The sequence below is a fragment of the Aythya marila genome (genome assembly GCF_965140915.1).
Source record: "Aythya marila genome assembly, chromosome: 3".
Taxonomy (NCBI): Eukaryota; Metazoa; Chordata; class Aves; order Anseriformes; family Anatidae; genus Aythya; species Aythya marila.
In genome coordinates this window covers 41,399,415-41,415,098 of record NC_139044.1, presented here as the reverse complement: position 1 = coordinate 41,415,098, position 15,684 = coordinate 41,399,415, and the positions used below count along the sequence as shown (strand labels likewise).

The following is a 15,684-nucleotide window of genomic DNA, read 5'->3' as shown; positions in this document are numbered from 1 at the left end:
CAGCAGCCCCAGGCAGTTGCCTAGGAAACAGTAAGATCAGGGCAAGCAAATACAATGCCTCTCCCTAATTCTTCCTAACCTCTGACCATTTATGGCTCAGGGGATTTCCTGAATCTGCTGGAATTTGCTTATGTGGTAACCAACCTTCTAAGTGCTGACCCACTCTTCCTTTCAATTAATTAAGTCTCTTGCATCCCCAACATACTTTGCCAAGGGGGCTTTGCAGATCACTAAACCATCTCCATGAAGGATCCAGCTCCTCTTCTTTGATTCCTGGCTCCCAAGTAGCTTCACTGGATGACCCCTCATTGTTCAAGTGGAAAAGAGAAATGAACCCATTCTCTACCAGCATCTGCACGCTACTGAGGATTTCATGTCCCTTCTGTCACTTTCTTTCCCCTCCTGAAGAGGCCAAGATGCTTCAATGCCTTTGGTCACGACTGTTGTTCCTCTCCGAACCTTTTCAGTACAAAAACCCCCATCTAGTGATGAAGGGAACAGAAAGGCTGATAATAATCCACAGACGTGCACACTGGCACCACCACGTGCTCTATTCTCTTAACATCTGACTTGTGCCTTTTTTTTAAACTGCTGTAAAGTACAGAGCTGATGTTTTCATACAACTACCATCATAATCCCAAGGTCTCACTCTAATGGATAAGTATCAAGCCAGAGCTCGTCATTTTATATGTAATGCTTGTACTGACTAATTCCCATATATGCCACTTTATATTCAGCTTCTCAGAAGTTCAGCTAGCATTTTGTTCTCCAGACAGCAACTCTCAAAAGGTCCTTTAGCAGCTGTTCACTTGCATGGCTTGAGGTAAGAGAAATTCTTTGTGATTGAGGCCACAAGTAGATAGAGATGGCACGGCGGTGTGGAATACGTGCAAAGCGCTTTCTGATCAGTTAATGGAAGCTGTACATAAAGCTTTCATATATTATTATTCTGTTTGCTTCACCAGCCTAACTGCCTATGAAGATGTGAAATCAACACTTAAATTGAAATGAATTTGTGCTTCCTCAGTATCAGTCCTACCGAAGGAACACAGAAGTGCTGTACTGCATCAAACACCCATGTCCTGACTGTAAGAGCGGGTGTTACATACATTAAAGGCAGGGTATGCAAGAAGCCATAAGGCAGACGCCTTTGAAATGACTCAGAGAAGATCCTACCACAGTCTGAGAGTAGCTGAAAGTTTCATCATTAAAAGAAATCCCTAATATTCCTGTCAATGTTACCATTCTCCACAGAAATGCTTGCCTCTGCACTGAACTCAATTAACTAGGGCTTGGCACCGTGTGCGGTATTGAACTCTGCAGGTTACTTATGTCTATAAAGGATATATACATTTTTCATTAACTGCAAATGTTTTGCTTCTCAGTGTCAATTCCCAGGCCCCTAAAAGCCCAGAGCAGGTATCTCACCACTCCGTTATATACTGAAAACTCCAAATTAACTTTTCTGCAGCCTGTTTTCTGTAAGCTTTTCCAGTACTGGCTATAAGCACGCATTAGTTATTTCCACAGAGATTTATGCTAAAGCTCTCTATCTAAGCGTCAGAGAAAAGCACCAGCTTCAAGCTGCAAATTTTATTTATTCTGTTACCACCCAAAGATCTTTTTGCTGACACACTGCCTTGCCATCTTTTCCATCCCAAAACAGTGCCGTTCCCTTTTTACAAAGCCGGCCATTCATTTGCATTTACCCTCCTTTTGAGCAGGGGTAAATGCACTGATCCAGTCCAGGGTCTTGGACTAAAACATTTTAGAAAGCATGAAAACACCACAGGATGGATTTTAGTTTTCAGCAATCCTCTCCAGTCACCCTCTCCTGTCTCTACCCCACTCTCCTGAAATAATAATAATAAAAATCACTTCTATGAACTAATTTTATTGTACGTCTATGGCAAATTCAGGCCTTACAGAGTTTCTCCAATAGCTATGGTATTAGCAGAGACCCTTATAAGATTACGAGGGTTAATTGGAAGTAACCTAATTAATAGAATAAATCCTGTGTAGGAAAAGAAACAGAAGAAAAGCTGTTTTTAACTCTGGTTGCTGGGAAACCGCTTTTGCTCTTGTTAGCTTGAGGGAGATATAGAGAACGTGTAGAGAGAGATCTGCAATGCAGCAAGAAAGAATTTTGGACTTTGCAATACAGATCAAATTCTAAAGCTGATCTTTATGCTTAGAGATTATCGATTTTATCTGCCATATTAAAATACTGGTTTTGAACTGATTTAACTGATTGTTTGAAAAAAATATATTCTATGGACCGGGGGTCTTTAGGCCCAATCTGTGGGTTTCAAGGGAACCACACCTCCACTTGTGAGCCCCCTCGAGAAGCAGCTCAAATCCATTACATGTCACATACACTGGGTCTGAGCCTCACACCATCACAGCACCTATCAAAGTTTTCAGACTGCCTGAAGTTCAGACACCACTTCTCCTGTCTCAAGTTGTGCCAGAGGAGGTTCAGGTTGGACATTAGGAAGAATTTCTTCATGGAGAGGGTGGTCAAGCACTGGAATGGGCTGCCCAGGGAAGTGGTGGAGTCCCCATCTCTGGAGGTATGTAAGAGATGCGTGGACATGGCACTAAGGGCCCTGGGTTTGTGCTGGGACTCAGCAAGTTAAGATGATGGTTGGACGTCTTGAAGGTCTTTTCCAACCTGGATGATGCTATGATTCCTGCAATTCTCACTGCACGAGAACTTCAGACCTGAGAAATTTTGCTGCTAAAATGAAAAACCATTCAAACATCTGTAAAAGTGCTCCTCTTGTATGAGGTACGTGCTCCCTCTCTCTTCCTTAATGCACCATCCTGGCAGATGGCAAAGCATTAGGACACAGAGGTTAGGGTGTTCTTCCAAGCAGCCCTAGATCAACATGCCCAGCTCTCTTGGTGGACAACAGAAACATCTGAAGTTTTACAACTTGCTTCCCCTCACAAACCAACAGGTTTCAAGGACGAAGGTTTCACTGGCATCCCTGCCCATGGCAGGGGGTTGGAATTAGATGGTCTTTAAGGTCCCTTCCAACTCGAGCCATTCTGTGACTGTATGATGAGCTATCACTCACATCTTTATTCTAGGGCAATGCATAGGATGAGTGTGGATATTTATTATTTGTGCTACCACCTGATCCTCAGGAGTCAGTGCCGTGCTCTGTTTTGGTCTACTCCAGCTTTAACAGTGGCTGTGCCTGTTAGCTGTGATTTCTGAATACAGAGCAGAAAGCCCAATGAGTTTTCTGAAACAAATGCAACTTGAAGTTATATAAAGCTATTCACACACTAGATTTTGAGAAATCCACATACGTCTTGAGTGCCTGATTATCAACCACAAAATCTATTATTCAAGAGCTGCATGGTGCTAGAGCTGAGCTGTCAATGTAAGGTGCAATCACATGTTGCATTCAAGAGCACTAGTAAGTAATGCTTCTCTTGTCGTTTTATGGCAGTGAAACCTAGGCTGGTGAGATTTTGTTTCATGCTGTGATAAGCAGACAAACTTCCTTTTCTGCTTAAGAAATAAATTAGTTATTTCTTATACTACTTATAATACTGTTACTCTAATGTCCAGAGCTCTCTGCTAGTTAACAAGGATTAGCATCATCTCATGTGAAAGATGAAACTAAAGTCTCTCCTGGCTCCTCCCAGCATCACAACAGAATACTTTCTGAAACTACTGTGAGCTTGCTTCAGCTTAAACTATCCCCCCTCTGCCACACAGGCAGTATTTTCTCATCTGTTCATTCTGCCAGTTCATCCTCTCACTGAGGATGAGGTTGCTGGGATATCCTTCATCCCCCTACTCTCCTCCCTCGGACCACATCACACACGTGCTTTGGTGTTCTCCCTCCAGACATGAACGCTCAGGGACCTGGTTACAGCTCCTGGCCGACATCCTCCTCCTCCAGCCAGCTCCACGTCCATTCTTAGGACTGCAGTGGAGCTGCCTTCAAAGGCAGTAGGCATCTCCCCCAGCCAAGACTCAAACCTGACCTTCACCTTTATTCACTCCTGTTACCAGCGGCCACCAGACATACTTCTGTACTGGTTCTCAGGCCTCAACTAGGAGTTCTTTGCAGAAGAGTCCTTGCTGCTTGGGAATCCCTGCAGTGAGCTGCTACAGCCAGCAAGTAGCTTGTTTTTGTACTTATGTGGCACAGTGACTACAACGGGAAATGAGTATATGGCCCTGAATATTGTGACTGACCAACCACCAGAAGATTCTCGGCTTGTTTCCTGCTGAGCCTAAACTGGAGGTAAAGTCTCAAGTCTCTTAAGTAAAACCCTGCTCTGTGTTAAAGCAGTTGCCAGTCACTGCAAAGCCCAGAACAATAATACGGAGGGTTGCAGAGGAGAGACGTGTTACCTTGAGCTATGCTTAGGTGACAAAACTGAAGCCCAATAACTTTAACGCCACCCTGTGTATGTCACAGAGCACTTCTGCCTCAAAACCAAAATGAGGTTCTTGCTGTGTTCGTTAAAGCTGTCACCACCGCAAACCTGTTTCTTTTAGGCTGTATCCATGCCAAGAGAGGCTCTGTATTCAGCACTAAGACACTGGCGAGAGTTATAGCGCTGTCTTTTTGGACGGATGCTCATGATTATCACATTCCCTTATCATGCACCATCACATCAAAAGAGAAAGGCATGACAGCAGACAGTTACACAGCACAGGAAGACGACCTTATTGCTATTAAATCAATCATGTATGAATAGAAGCAGTTTTAAAGGAAGATCAACAAATTAAATTTTAGTTAAAAGAAAAAAGAAAATACTCCAGGCAGTTTATAATCTGTAGAACCCTACACAGGAACATGACTACAAGGTTTCTGTCTGTCATTAGTCAGGTAAAACTGCCAAACTCGTAAATGAAAGGCTGGATGTACCACACAGCACTGTCCACATCGCCCTCTGTCAGAGGCTGCCATCCCTGCAGCAGACAGCAGAGAGAGCAGTGCAACTCCGCGCACCGGACGGGGATGCCAACCTCGGGCTCTGTGTACCAGCAGATGCAGAGATCACAAGGAAACCTACCGGCGTAGTGGTAATTTGCCAAAGGATGACACTTCAATCTCACTGGCTTCCTCAACAGCAGCTTCTCAAGAGTAACCTAAATGAATAAGCAGAAGGAAAAAAAAAATTAGCACATGCAGTCAGTTGCTGCATACAACTGCATTCAGGAGACTACTTGGTAAGATATTAAATAATGTTATCTTTTTTTGTTGTCACACAAAACTCACACCAAATTACTCCAAGGCCCTTTAACACTGTAGCTCACATAAGAGCACCCAGTGCACACCTCTCCAGCCTTCATTAGCATAAATGTGGCTATTAGCAGCTTGCAGCAACTCCCTCCCTCCCGATTGTCACAGACAAATATGATCATAGTGTTTAACTTGATATTATTAATTAATATTAATATTTAATGGTTGATTTGGTAGCATTGTTTTAGAACACCTGTTTAAGTCACCATCTGTCAGGAATGACAACAAGTATAGTTAATTCTCCTTTGGATCAGGGAGAAAGATGATTTGTACATTCCTGATTTTTTTTCCCCCAGATGATGCATATTCCCATACAGCAAATGTCGAATCCTGACAATAAGACTCAGATACCTGTCTCAGAGCCCCCAGATACAACTAATGGAGCCTGACGGAAGTGGGATGCAAGTTAAAGAACACCATATTAGCCTATCTTGTGAGATTCATTCCAGCCCCGTGTTCTGTTGCATTTTATTTTAAACTGGCTCTCCAGGAACTGGGGCAGGACCTTGTCTTTCCTTAACACTGGGCAAAAGGGATGTTTTGCCTCTTAGTAATGTTCCCGTCACAAAGCTAATGCAAACATTTGAAATGCATCATTTGTATGAGAACTGTATGCAATTACCTCACAGTACCAAATAAACAAGTAGATGTGATTGCTGCTAAAATATATATATATATATATATATATATTTTTTTTAATAAGGGCTAGAAGAAGACTAAGCTCTCTCTGACCACAAACCCTGTGAAATATCAGGTCTGGAGAAAGCACTGGGAGACAAAGTCCCAAGGCTATAAACCAAGCAATCTTATCTATCTGAAATATACAGTAAGCCTTCAAAGAGGGACTGCTTTGAAATTTAAATTTATTAAAGAATGAAAGGGAAAAGTCATTCCCCAAAAATGTTACAGGATGCTTAAAGCATCACTGCTAATCAATCAGAAATCTCCTTATTATATAACCATATCTAAATCCATTTAATAAAGCATGCTAATTTATCTGCAAAGAGGATCATCTCTCCCGTTTCAGCTTATCTTACCATAATATCTCCTTTTGCCTCAAAGAGGGAGTGCAAAGCATATTCCGAGTTAGTTCCTCCACCAGGTAACACACTGGAACAACTCATATTTAAGAGGTCTTCCACTGTTAGAAACAAGTCAACATTTTACTGCTAATACTGTACCAGTCAGTTAAACAACCTGAGCCAATGATTCTGTAACTACAGACAACGTAGTTCAGGGCAGCAGCTTTCACGTTTTCCCTCCCCAGGGTAATTTTTCTCCTGGTTTTAGGATCACTCACTGGGGAGGGGACGTGACTGGATTTTCAGAGCATGCCCCTGGGATGTGATGGAGTATTATAAAGCCAGAGGCAGAGACCTGGCTGTGAGCAGTGGCTTGCACAGATAGATATGGTCAGTGGTGCTGCTGCACCAAGAAAGCTCCAGTCAGGGCAGAGGAACAGAAATGAATGAACTACACTTGAGCAGGAATAAACTCTGTTCAGGACTGTAGTAATCAATAACACCATCAAGTTTCATCTCTATTATGGTCCCAGGAGAGGCCTAGGAACCAAGAGCTGCCTCTCACCTGTGATCTCTGCCCTTACCCCAGGCAGTGCAGTGCCCAGAAATCTCTTCCCAGCAATAACCTTTCCCTGTTGGCTGCCAGAGAACATTTCATCCACATTAAAGGCCCAGAATGTTGCTCTGAATCTGTAACATGCAGTTCTGGTCTTCTGCCCTGAGTTCTCGGTAATTAACACTCTCTTGAATGTTTTGTACAGTATACAAATGAGAAATCGATGGGAATTTCTTCAGCAGGCAGAGGGTGATGTATGGGTGTTTAGAACAGCAAGTCATCATACCCCTTTGTTGGAAGACTTTGTTCTCCAGTTCTGGCCATGGTTTCCAAACCAAAGTAGCCTTGTGCACATCTTTGTCCATTAGCAACCTGTCCTGCAGCTCAGGAATATCAGCCTGGAACCTGGACCCAATATTGATTCGTCTATAAGAACAAACAAACAAACAAGTATTCAAGCACGCAACATGCAGAAAAAAACGGAAGTCACATTAGCGTTCACTTTGTTCCCAACAAAACTTTTATTACACTGGAGCGGCAGGAAATTGTGTCAGACTGCTTTACGCAATGCTTTGCTCTCAGTGGGATAAGTATTTTGAATATTAGAGAGAACTGATCTCTCGGGGGGAAACCAGAATTTCCATACACAATTTAAACTATATTGAGACACCGTACCTTACAGATAAAGAAAACCCAAGCTGGTATATATACATGCTGAGCAGCAAAGAGGCTGGGTGCAGGAAATGCTAGCTTTCTGTTCCATAGAGAATGGGACTCTGGCAGAAAGCAGAGACATTACTGCTTCAGAAGGGGGGTAATGTTGTTTGCAGACTGCCCTGAGGAACCTACCAGATGACACCTCTCTCCAAAGCTCCACAGAGAGTATCTACATATATGTATATATATAAAATAGCAAAAGTACTGGAGCAGCATATGTTCTCCTTGTGACCCTTTCTCCAGCCATCATTAACTGTTTTCCGCCTTCAGTGGCTCCCACCAAGCATTTCAGAACCACGACACCCACATCTCCCACGGGCGCTTTCCTCCAGGAGTCCTTGGCCATCACGCCGAGTACCCTTAAACGCATCCAGACTAACATACATCCAGGCAGCCGAACACTACCTGTCCGGTTCAAAATATTTCAGGGCACGCACTCTAGGTTGGAGCTAGTCTATAAAAGCAGTGACAAAAGCAATATTGTTTTTCTTACGGTTCAACAGTCTGTTCTCCGGGCCCAGGCGTCACTGGAATGACACTTCCATCAATACTATCTGAAACAGAGATTGGAGTGCGGGGTGATTATAACATATTTTGGTAACAACAGTATCCCTGCTGATGCTCCACCACCCAGGCTATTTTGCCACCTTCCTATTAACATCCTGCAGGAATCGGTGAGACATCAGGCTAAATCTGGGAGAGCTAGCAGCACCTGGGATGTGTTTGGCTCAAAATTACCTAGTTCCTGCATAATCGGGTGTACTTCTCGTGTAAAAGAGTAATCAGGCGCAATACACAGGGTTAAGTAATAGCTGAGAGGCTAAAACAAGTTCACTTTAAAGCACATACCATCAACAATAACTCTATACTCTATAACTCTATGTTCTCTATACTCTGCTGGTCTGGAGGAGAACATTAGTCAGGGTGGTAAAACAGCTGAACACAAAGAGCACACAATGATTTAGGTTCCTTAAAGCAATTCTTACTTTGGCTTTTGTAGCTGTAGCTCTGCAATACCTCCCCTCCACCTTTGACTGTACCGATCAACGCTGCACCTCTGATGTACCTTCATTCATAGCTACAGCATCTTCTGGCTTGTTTGCCATGCAGTCTTTCCCCCTTTCAGAAAAGCTATTGCTTTAACTCTTCCTCACTCTCTCTCCTATCTGACCTACAGTTTTGTCCTATTCGACTCACAACTGTAACCACTGCAAGTCAGAAGTGCTGATACTTCAACTGTTCTGAAAACATCTTTTCACTGAAGCACTGAGAACATCTTTTGTGAGATGAAATGATTTTGTAAATAATTCTACAGCAAAATGCAACCCCAACCCTCCAGTCAGGAGTTTCCATTTTGCTTTGGTTTTTGAGGAAACTAACAACTAGATTTTAATGAGGTTATGAGAAGACAAAAGATTCGTGCACAAACTACTTTCCTGAAGGTGGACATGGCCAGTCCTGATTTCTATTTCCCAATTTTCTCCAAAAAAGAGCAGGCAGACAGGAAGGACAACGTAAGATAAATCTGTGAGTCTACTCATGCCTACCCCAAAGCATGACAGGCTATGGCATTTACCTTTGCTGCCTCCAACAAAAAGCCACCCAGCATGTTTTTTCATCATTTGAGCAGCACTGGTGTGGTACTGCAGCGCAGAAAGGAGAACAGGGAACCAAAACCACATCAGCATTGGTTAAAAAGAGTTTGTCACATGCTTGTCTCCCAAGCCAGAGTGGCTCTGATGAGAGGAGAGATAGGTAACCGACCTCCAAGAGAGAAGTGGGAAAAGTGACAGGAGCTTCACTTTCTTTGGATTACAGGACACAGGTGGTGGTCTGGTAAGTAAGATTTTAGCTTACTCCTTGCATTTTCGTGCTAATAACCTGCGCATTTTACAAAGCTAAGAAGGAGTTGAAAGAAGGGCAATGGGAGCTCTAAGGTATTGCTATGATAGCACAGGCAACCATCACAAAATACACAAGCCTTTGGTGACCGTGTCTGGAGTGACTCAGAGCACAGTTACCACCTCCTTTCTACTGGGAGGCTTCTTCCATTCTGTTATGGAAAAGTTACCCTTTCTCAATATTTAGCCATAAAGACTGTCTAAATCGTTAAAGGTAACAAATGTCACGCCCATGTCTCTACCACCATGATCAGGTATGGTTAGCCACCTTTTCTTGGGAAGCACCGAAGAAAAACAAAACCCCAAGGCTCAAACTAATCTCTTCCCTCCATCTCAGACGGCCTTGCTGCATGGAGAGGCACAGCAGTCCTTCCTGGAGGCAACCACGGTGAAAGATCTCGGCCCTTCTCACTGGTTAGGCCCCTCTGTTCACTCCGTGCTTGTAACACCACCGCTCCCAAATCCAATGCAAAACCACTGAGGAAGACAGACTAGTCCTGTGACATAACACAACCAGCCACAGGCGTGCTCACACATAAAACCCTCAGTGTGGTACCACCAGGAAAGAGCTCGGCGCTGTCTGCTACACGCTGCCCCCCTGTAAACCCAGCACTTACTGGACCGACACAGGAGCACCCGTGGAGTGGGTGTGAGCGGCGTAAGCGGCAGCTGAGCGTGCGAGGTGCTGTGAGATGACGTGATGACGCTGCTGAAGAGCCCGGAGCCTTGCCGAACGGGACTAAGCATTGGTGGTGGAGTGTAGGGGGGGAGTTCGTGCGGCCGGTCCAGCAGATGATCTCCGAGGATGCGGGGAGAGCGGAGCTGACTCTGGTACAGCATGGCACCGGAGTGGGACATGCTGAAGTTGAAGGAAGGAGGAGGTATGAAGAGAGGTTCGGGTCTGTGCCGATACTTCTTCTTGTCCTGCAATGGTTTTAAGTTTTCTTCCAATTTTGAAGCACTTTGATGAGGTTTTTTGCTGATTTCCTAAAGGAAAACATACGGAACTGTAATATTTAGCCACGCTTACATGTGGTTTGCATTGAACGCAATCCCCTGCAGCCTAGGGCACAGAATACAGCCACAGAAATGCTGTTACCAGCAGGCAGATATTCAGGTACTGGTCAGTACGGTATCTGGTCCTACCCAGAAACCACAGAGGAAAGAGGAGAGCCGGGAAGAATTACCCTCACCTCCCACATGGATCCCTCTGGGTCAAGGCAGGGCTGAGCTGGAGGCACAGACCTGGAGAGGCTGCAGCCAGCTTTTGAAGGTGCAAAGAACAGCCCCCTCAGGCCACGGGTCTCCCACACCCTTCAGCTCCACCTGAACACCCTGGGCACTTTAATTTGCACTGAGTACACAAAGGCTATTGCAAGTTGCTTCACTATCCAGCCACGGTTTATTAGGAAGTTTATACGAGATGTTTTCCGATGCATTTATTTTGTTTGACTAGGAAGGACGTATGAGCTCAGTGAAATTACTGCAGCACTCAGCAGCAGGAAAGGAAGAAAAATGTAATAAATTCAAATTCTTCGCCTCTTATCACTACATTCCCATCAGCTTGAGCACAGTCCAGCTGCAACAAATCCTGAATTTAACTCTCTCCTCTTTTCTTGGAGGAAAAAAAGGGTAGTAGATAACCATTTGGGAAATTCAGGCATTCAAACACTCCTCAAATTTGAAGGTTAAAAATCATTTAATACTAAATCCCTAGAAATCACAGAAAGCAGAAGATACAACAGTTGTGCAAACCTAGGATCTGGCTATCCTGAGGGTGGGTAAGAAATAGGTTTTCAGATTATGCTTTAAAAACGTACAGAAGCTGGTAGATGAACACAGTAGTAAATACGCTGCTTTAAGGTGCACAGATTGGAGATCTATGATTGAACTGGAAAGCGGAAGAAAATTTTTGACAGACAAAACAGGGTTACTCCAGAATGTCTGCATCATCTGTAAGTACTATTACTATGTAAAAGAATTACTACCATGTATGTTTATACAATATATATCTTTACACCATGGGTGGTTCCTGAGAATCACATTCACCCAATAAAAATCATGTTAAAGAAGCATTAGCACTGTCACCCTTTATCCCTTACATTAATGTGTTCCAGCTTGTGGAAATGTTTTTGATTACAGAGGTCCTGTCCTCTCTGTTAGATCATGGCTGTATCCTCTCCAACAGCTGTTGATGGTTTTGCTCTCCAAAAAAGTTAGGTTTCAGAAAATTTTTCCTTTAGCAGAAGAAAAAGTGCAGCTTTGCAGAGAATTTTACAAATAACGAGCATTCAGAACAGCAAGAGGGTGAGGGTTACCTACAGTCACAGACAGCCCGCCACGATGGTGAACATTTAGCGTTCACAGAGGTGAAAGTGTAAAGACTCTAAACTTAAGAAAACAACAACAAACTAGCAACCCCTCCAACCCCCCAAAAAAATATAAGTCCAGATCTATGTATTCGATTAAAGGCTTGTTTTATTCTGCTCTTTAAATGTGAAAGAGCTGGCATTCTTCTCACTAGTGTAAGATCAACTAACCAGCCAAGGTGACATCTCAAACAGTTAAGTATACCTAAGTACACCAACACTCTTTTCAAAAAAGGCCACACTGAATATTCAAGGAGATCTTGGTGTCCATGGATTTTTTAGTGCAGAATCACCTCAACACTACTCTGAAGCTCCAGAAACTTATGTCCATTATTCAAGAATTTATGCTTCCACCTGCCCCAGCTCAACAAATCCACTCTGGGTAGACCCTAATGGACCTCACTTGACTGCTGGGTTCACCACACCCAGCATCCCATAGTCTTGCTGAAGACTTACGTCCTTCTGCTGCTTGACTTCTACTAATTCCATGAATTTGTGAGCAATTTTCTGGGCAGCTCAAAGCACAGTGCAAATGCAACATGGCTTCAGGTCTTTGGTTAAAGAAGAAAATTAGTCTCCAATGGCACAATACCTTTACAGAAGAAAAGAGAACTACAGATCTTCTGGTGTTTGAATGTTTCCAATGCTGCTACTTAAATAAAATACAGGATCTAGGATCTAAACTCAGGAAACTGAATTTAGTTTGCTTGGGCAATAACAAAGACTACCAAGCTTAATTTTGAGTGAATGAACATGCATTTAGCCAAACTCTGGCAGATTTAATCACAGTCATTTTATAAACGTTGCAGAAATACACAAGCCCAAGCCACCTACTCTGATGTCTCTAGAGAAGATCTCCCACTCAGTGCTCATGGATTCAGAAAAGACTGTCCCTTTCCTCTCCACAAACTAGAAATAGAAAAGAGAAACTGCACTGGCAAGTTACAAGCTAAGTACTGTGAGATGCTGGTTTCCACAGCAGAGTGGAAGTTTGTGTGTAAAATTTCCATCTGAGAGGAAGAGAGTAAAGATTTTCTGTGTATTTAAATTAGCGGGCATCTCTGAGTGAAGGGTGAGGGGAGGGTGATAAATATACAAATACTACAAAGAGCCACCCATGATGGTGTATGCTGTCCCCTCATTTAGCCATCTTACTGGTGAGAAAATAAAAATCACTGGAATATCTCTCCACATTATTATATAGATAATATTATGGATAAGTAGAGTACTTCTACTCCCCAGTAATCCCTTATCATGGCGTAGTCTGCGAGCACAGATTCAAAACAATGAGCAGCATCTATTCCTGGACTGGACTGTGAACAAAATAATACTGCTTGCTCCAGGACTCTTCAGGAAAACAATAAAGAGCGTTCTCACATCTCATTCAAGGGCTCATCAGTTCCTCGTGCTACTTGACAATTTCAGTTTTATGAGCGAAATGAAAGCACTATGCACAGCCATTTTTCCTATGTCAGAATTCCCAATGATTAACCCTTAGATCTGATGCATGCAGAAGGAAAGGGAAAAATGACTTCATTTTAAAACTCCGAGTCAGCAAGCTTCATACTGGCTCACAGCACGCACTAAGTACGGCACAGTGCCTTCCTATCTACAGCTGAAATGAGAAGCACATATATCTGACTCAAAAAACAGGAAGAAATAAAACTGCCAAATTTAAGCAATAACGTAAAAACAAAGCAGCCTGAAAAGGAAAAAACAAAAACAGTAAAAAGATACTAAATCCCTTTGTTCTAGTGGGATAAAAAGAATATCACATTCCAATTTCAAATGGCTTATTTTCAGCTAAGTCTTGATTCCCCAGTAAAGAGAAAATTAGTATTTTCAAAGGACCGAGGAAGAAATGATACAATGCCACGGCCTCTTTTTGTTTTTTAGGCATCATTAGGATTCCAGAAAATACTCTAAAACACGGGCATTTTAGAACACAGCAGCACTACAAGCAAAGGGATTTAACAAGCACAGCACGGTTAGTGGCAAGAAATGCAGCACTCACAGAGGACGAGCAGGGGTTGGCCACTTTTGGACTGCACGGTGGAGAGTAAGTCATCTTCACGAGAACGGGCATCTCATCATCTGACACAGAGTTGGCAGGCTTGTCTTTGACTGTGGCAGTGCTGGCAGAGGGCTGCGTGCTGGGCTCGGGTGACAGAAGCTTTACAGGGACAGACACGGGCATGATGATGGGCGCGAGGCTATCCACCTCTTTAGGCAGCGGCTGCTGTGGTGGTTTCTCTCCTTCATCCTGTACAGACAATTAGAGGCTTTCAGCCCGAGTGAGGGAGGGCTGCTTCTGGATCGATAACTACACAACGTATGCACCGTGGCTGAAAAGAAGTGGCCAGGGTTACAAAACACACAAGAGCCTTGCTTCTTGGACTCTGTTTGCCTTGAACGAAGTTGGCAGATTACTTGCAACTCCTATACAGGATTTAGCCTCGGTGATAAACAACCACATTAAGCATCTTTACAGATCACTCACAGAATGGGCAATGAAGATGTGCCCCTTTTTTTAGATCTCTATAAACGCAGAATTCCCCATCACCCACCTAAAAACAAAGAGATACAGATGGTGTAACTGTGGTAGCTCTTTGCCTTCCCGTACTTCTCCCCATCAAGAGAGAATTTTTAACATATCAGGACACTGAAAAACTGATTGACAGGCAAGTTATTTTTATTCAGAACAATTTAAACCCACATTTTTCATTTGGTATTTGTTGATACCTATAGAACTAAAACACTCGGGAAGAAAGCTGTCAAAGATTCAACAATCCTGCTCCTTCAATTAAAGCCTGGGAATGCTTCCAATAAACATCCCTTAGTCATCTAAGTAGTCCAAATGAAAATAAGGAAGACTTGATGTTCCTGATATTTCTAATATAATAAACAAACACAAGGGGAAAAAATCAGAAGCTTGTGCCATGACTTCGTCGTGTGTTTGTAATGTGCAGAGACACAAAGAGGCACAAACGTTGTTCTGTCCTCCACCACTCTCTCACTTTTAAGCAAGACTTCTGGCCTGTAAATTAGCAGAATTCTGTGTATTTCTACTTCCACAGGGTGTGACATAAAACAGCGCCAAGGAGAACAGGTTTTCACAGCAAAGCAAAGCGTGGCAAAGCAAGCAAACATCAACATTGAAAGAAGAGAGTCAAATACTGAAGTAAAATGAACTGCTACCTGTTTGAAGTTAGGAGATGCTCGTACTCCTCCATGAGATCTCATGTGACCATTCAGAGCAGGCAAACTCTTAAACTCCTTCAAGCATATTGAACACGTTAGCTTGTTCTTCACATCAGCTCTCTCAGGAAGTGTTTCTCTGTTCTGGCCACTATTGTTTGTTTTTTATTTGTTTGTTTGTTTTTTAGCATGGAACAGAAGAAGAGACATCAGGTTGGCATGCTCCTTTCATTGCAGAGGAAGCTTTTTTGTTAAGGAAGTCAATAAAATTTTACAGCTAAATGTTTATGAAGCCACAGCTAAGCACATGGTGAGTACTATGGAATACACAGGTGATAATCTAGGCCAGCTGTTCCCAAGATGGGGAGAAGGAAACCTTCAGGTAGGAACTCCCTCTAACACGCTTTTATAAGGTGACCCTTGACATGGGAAAGTCTGAGAAGCCAGGAGATCTATTGTGACAGATCTTCACTTCCCCTCTGTGACAGCACTCAGCGAGTACTTGGATGTACTGCCCCTACTTAGGGCTGGGGGATGGATGCCTCAGCCCTGCAAAGGCAGGACCTTAAGAAAAACAGAAGGTCCCTGCTGCTGAAGATACAAATCTAAATGCATCATCGCCCTTCTCTTACAAATTCAACA

General features: G+C 43.2%; 1 protein-coding gene across 7 annotated transcripts in view; it reads right to left on the bottom strand.

Moving 5' to 3' along the window:
* The window catches only part of TRERF1 (transcriptional regulating factor 1), a 101,077-nt gene that overhangs the window by 6,615 nt on the left and 78,778 nt on the right, over positions 1–15,684 (bottom strand). For 6 of the 7 annotated variants that reach the window (XM_082757101.1, XM_082757099.1, XM_082757096.1 and 3 more), the window contains 7 exons: positions 15,043–15,193; positions 13,859–14,107; positions 10,093–10,462; positions 8,068–8,128; positions 7,144–7,283; positions 6,317–6,420; positions 5,050–5,125 (listed from right to left, as the gene is read on the bottom strand). In XM_082757101.1, the coding sequence (XP_082613227.1) occupies positions 5,050–5,125; positions 6,317–6,420; positions 7,144–7,283; positions 8,068–8,128; positions 10,093–10,462; positions 13,859–14,107; positions 15,043–15,193 (1,151 nt within the window). The remainder of the gene's footprint in view (positions 1–5,049; positions 5,126–6,316; positions 6,421–7,143; positions 7,284–8,067; positions 8,129–10,092; positions 10,463–13,858; positions 14,108–15,042; positions 15,194–15,684) is intronic. The other variant, XM_082757102.1, reaches the window with a different exon arrangement.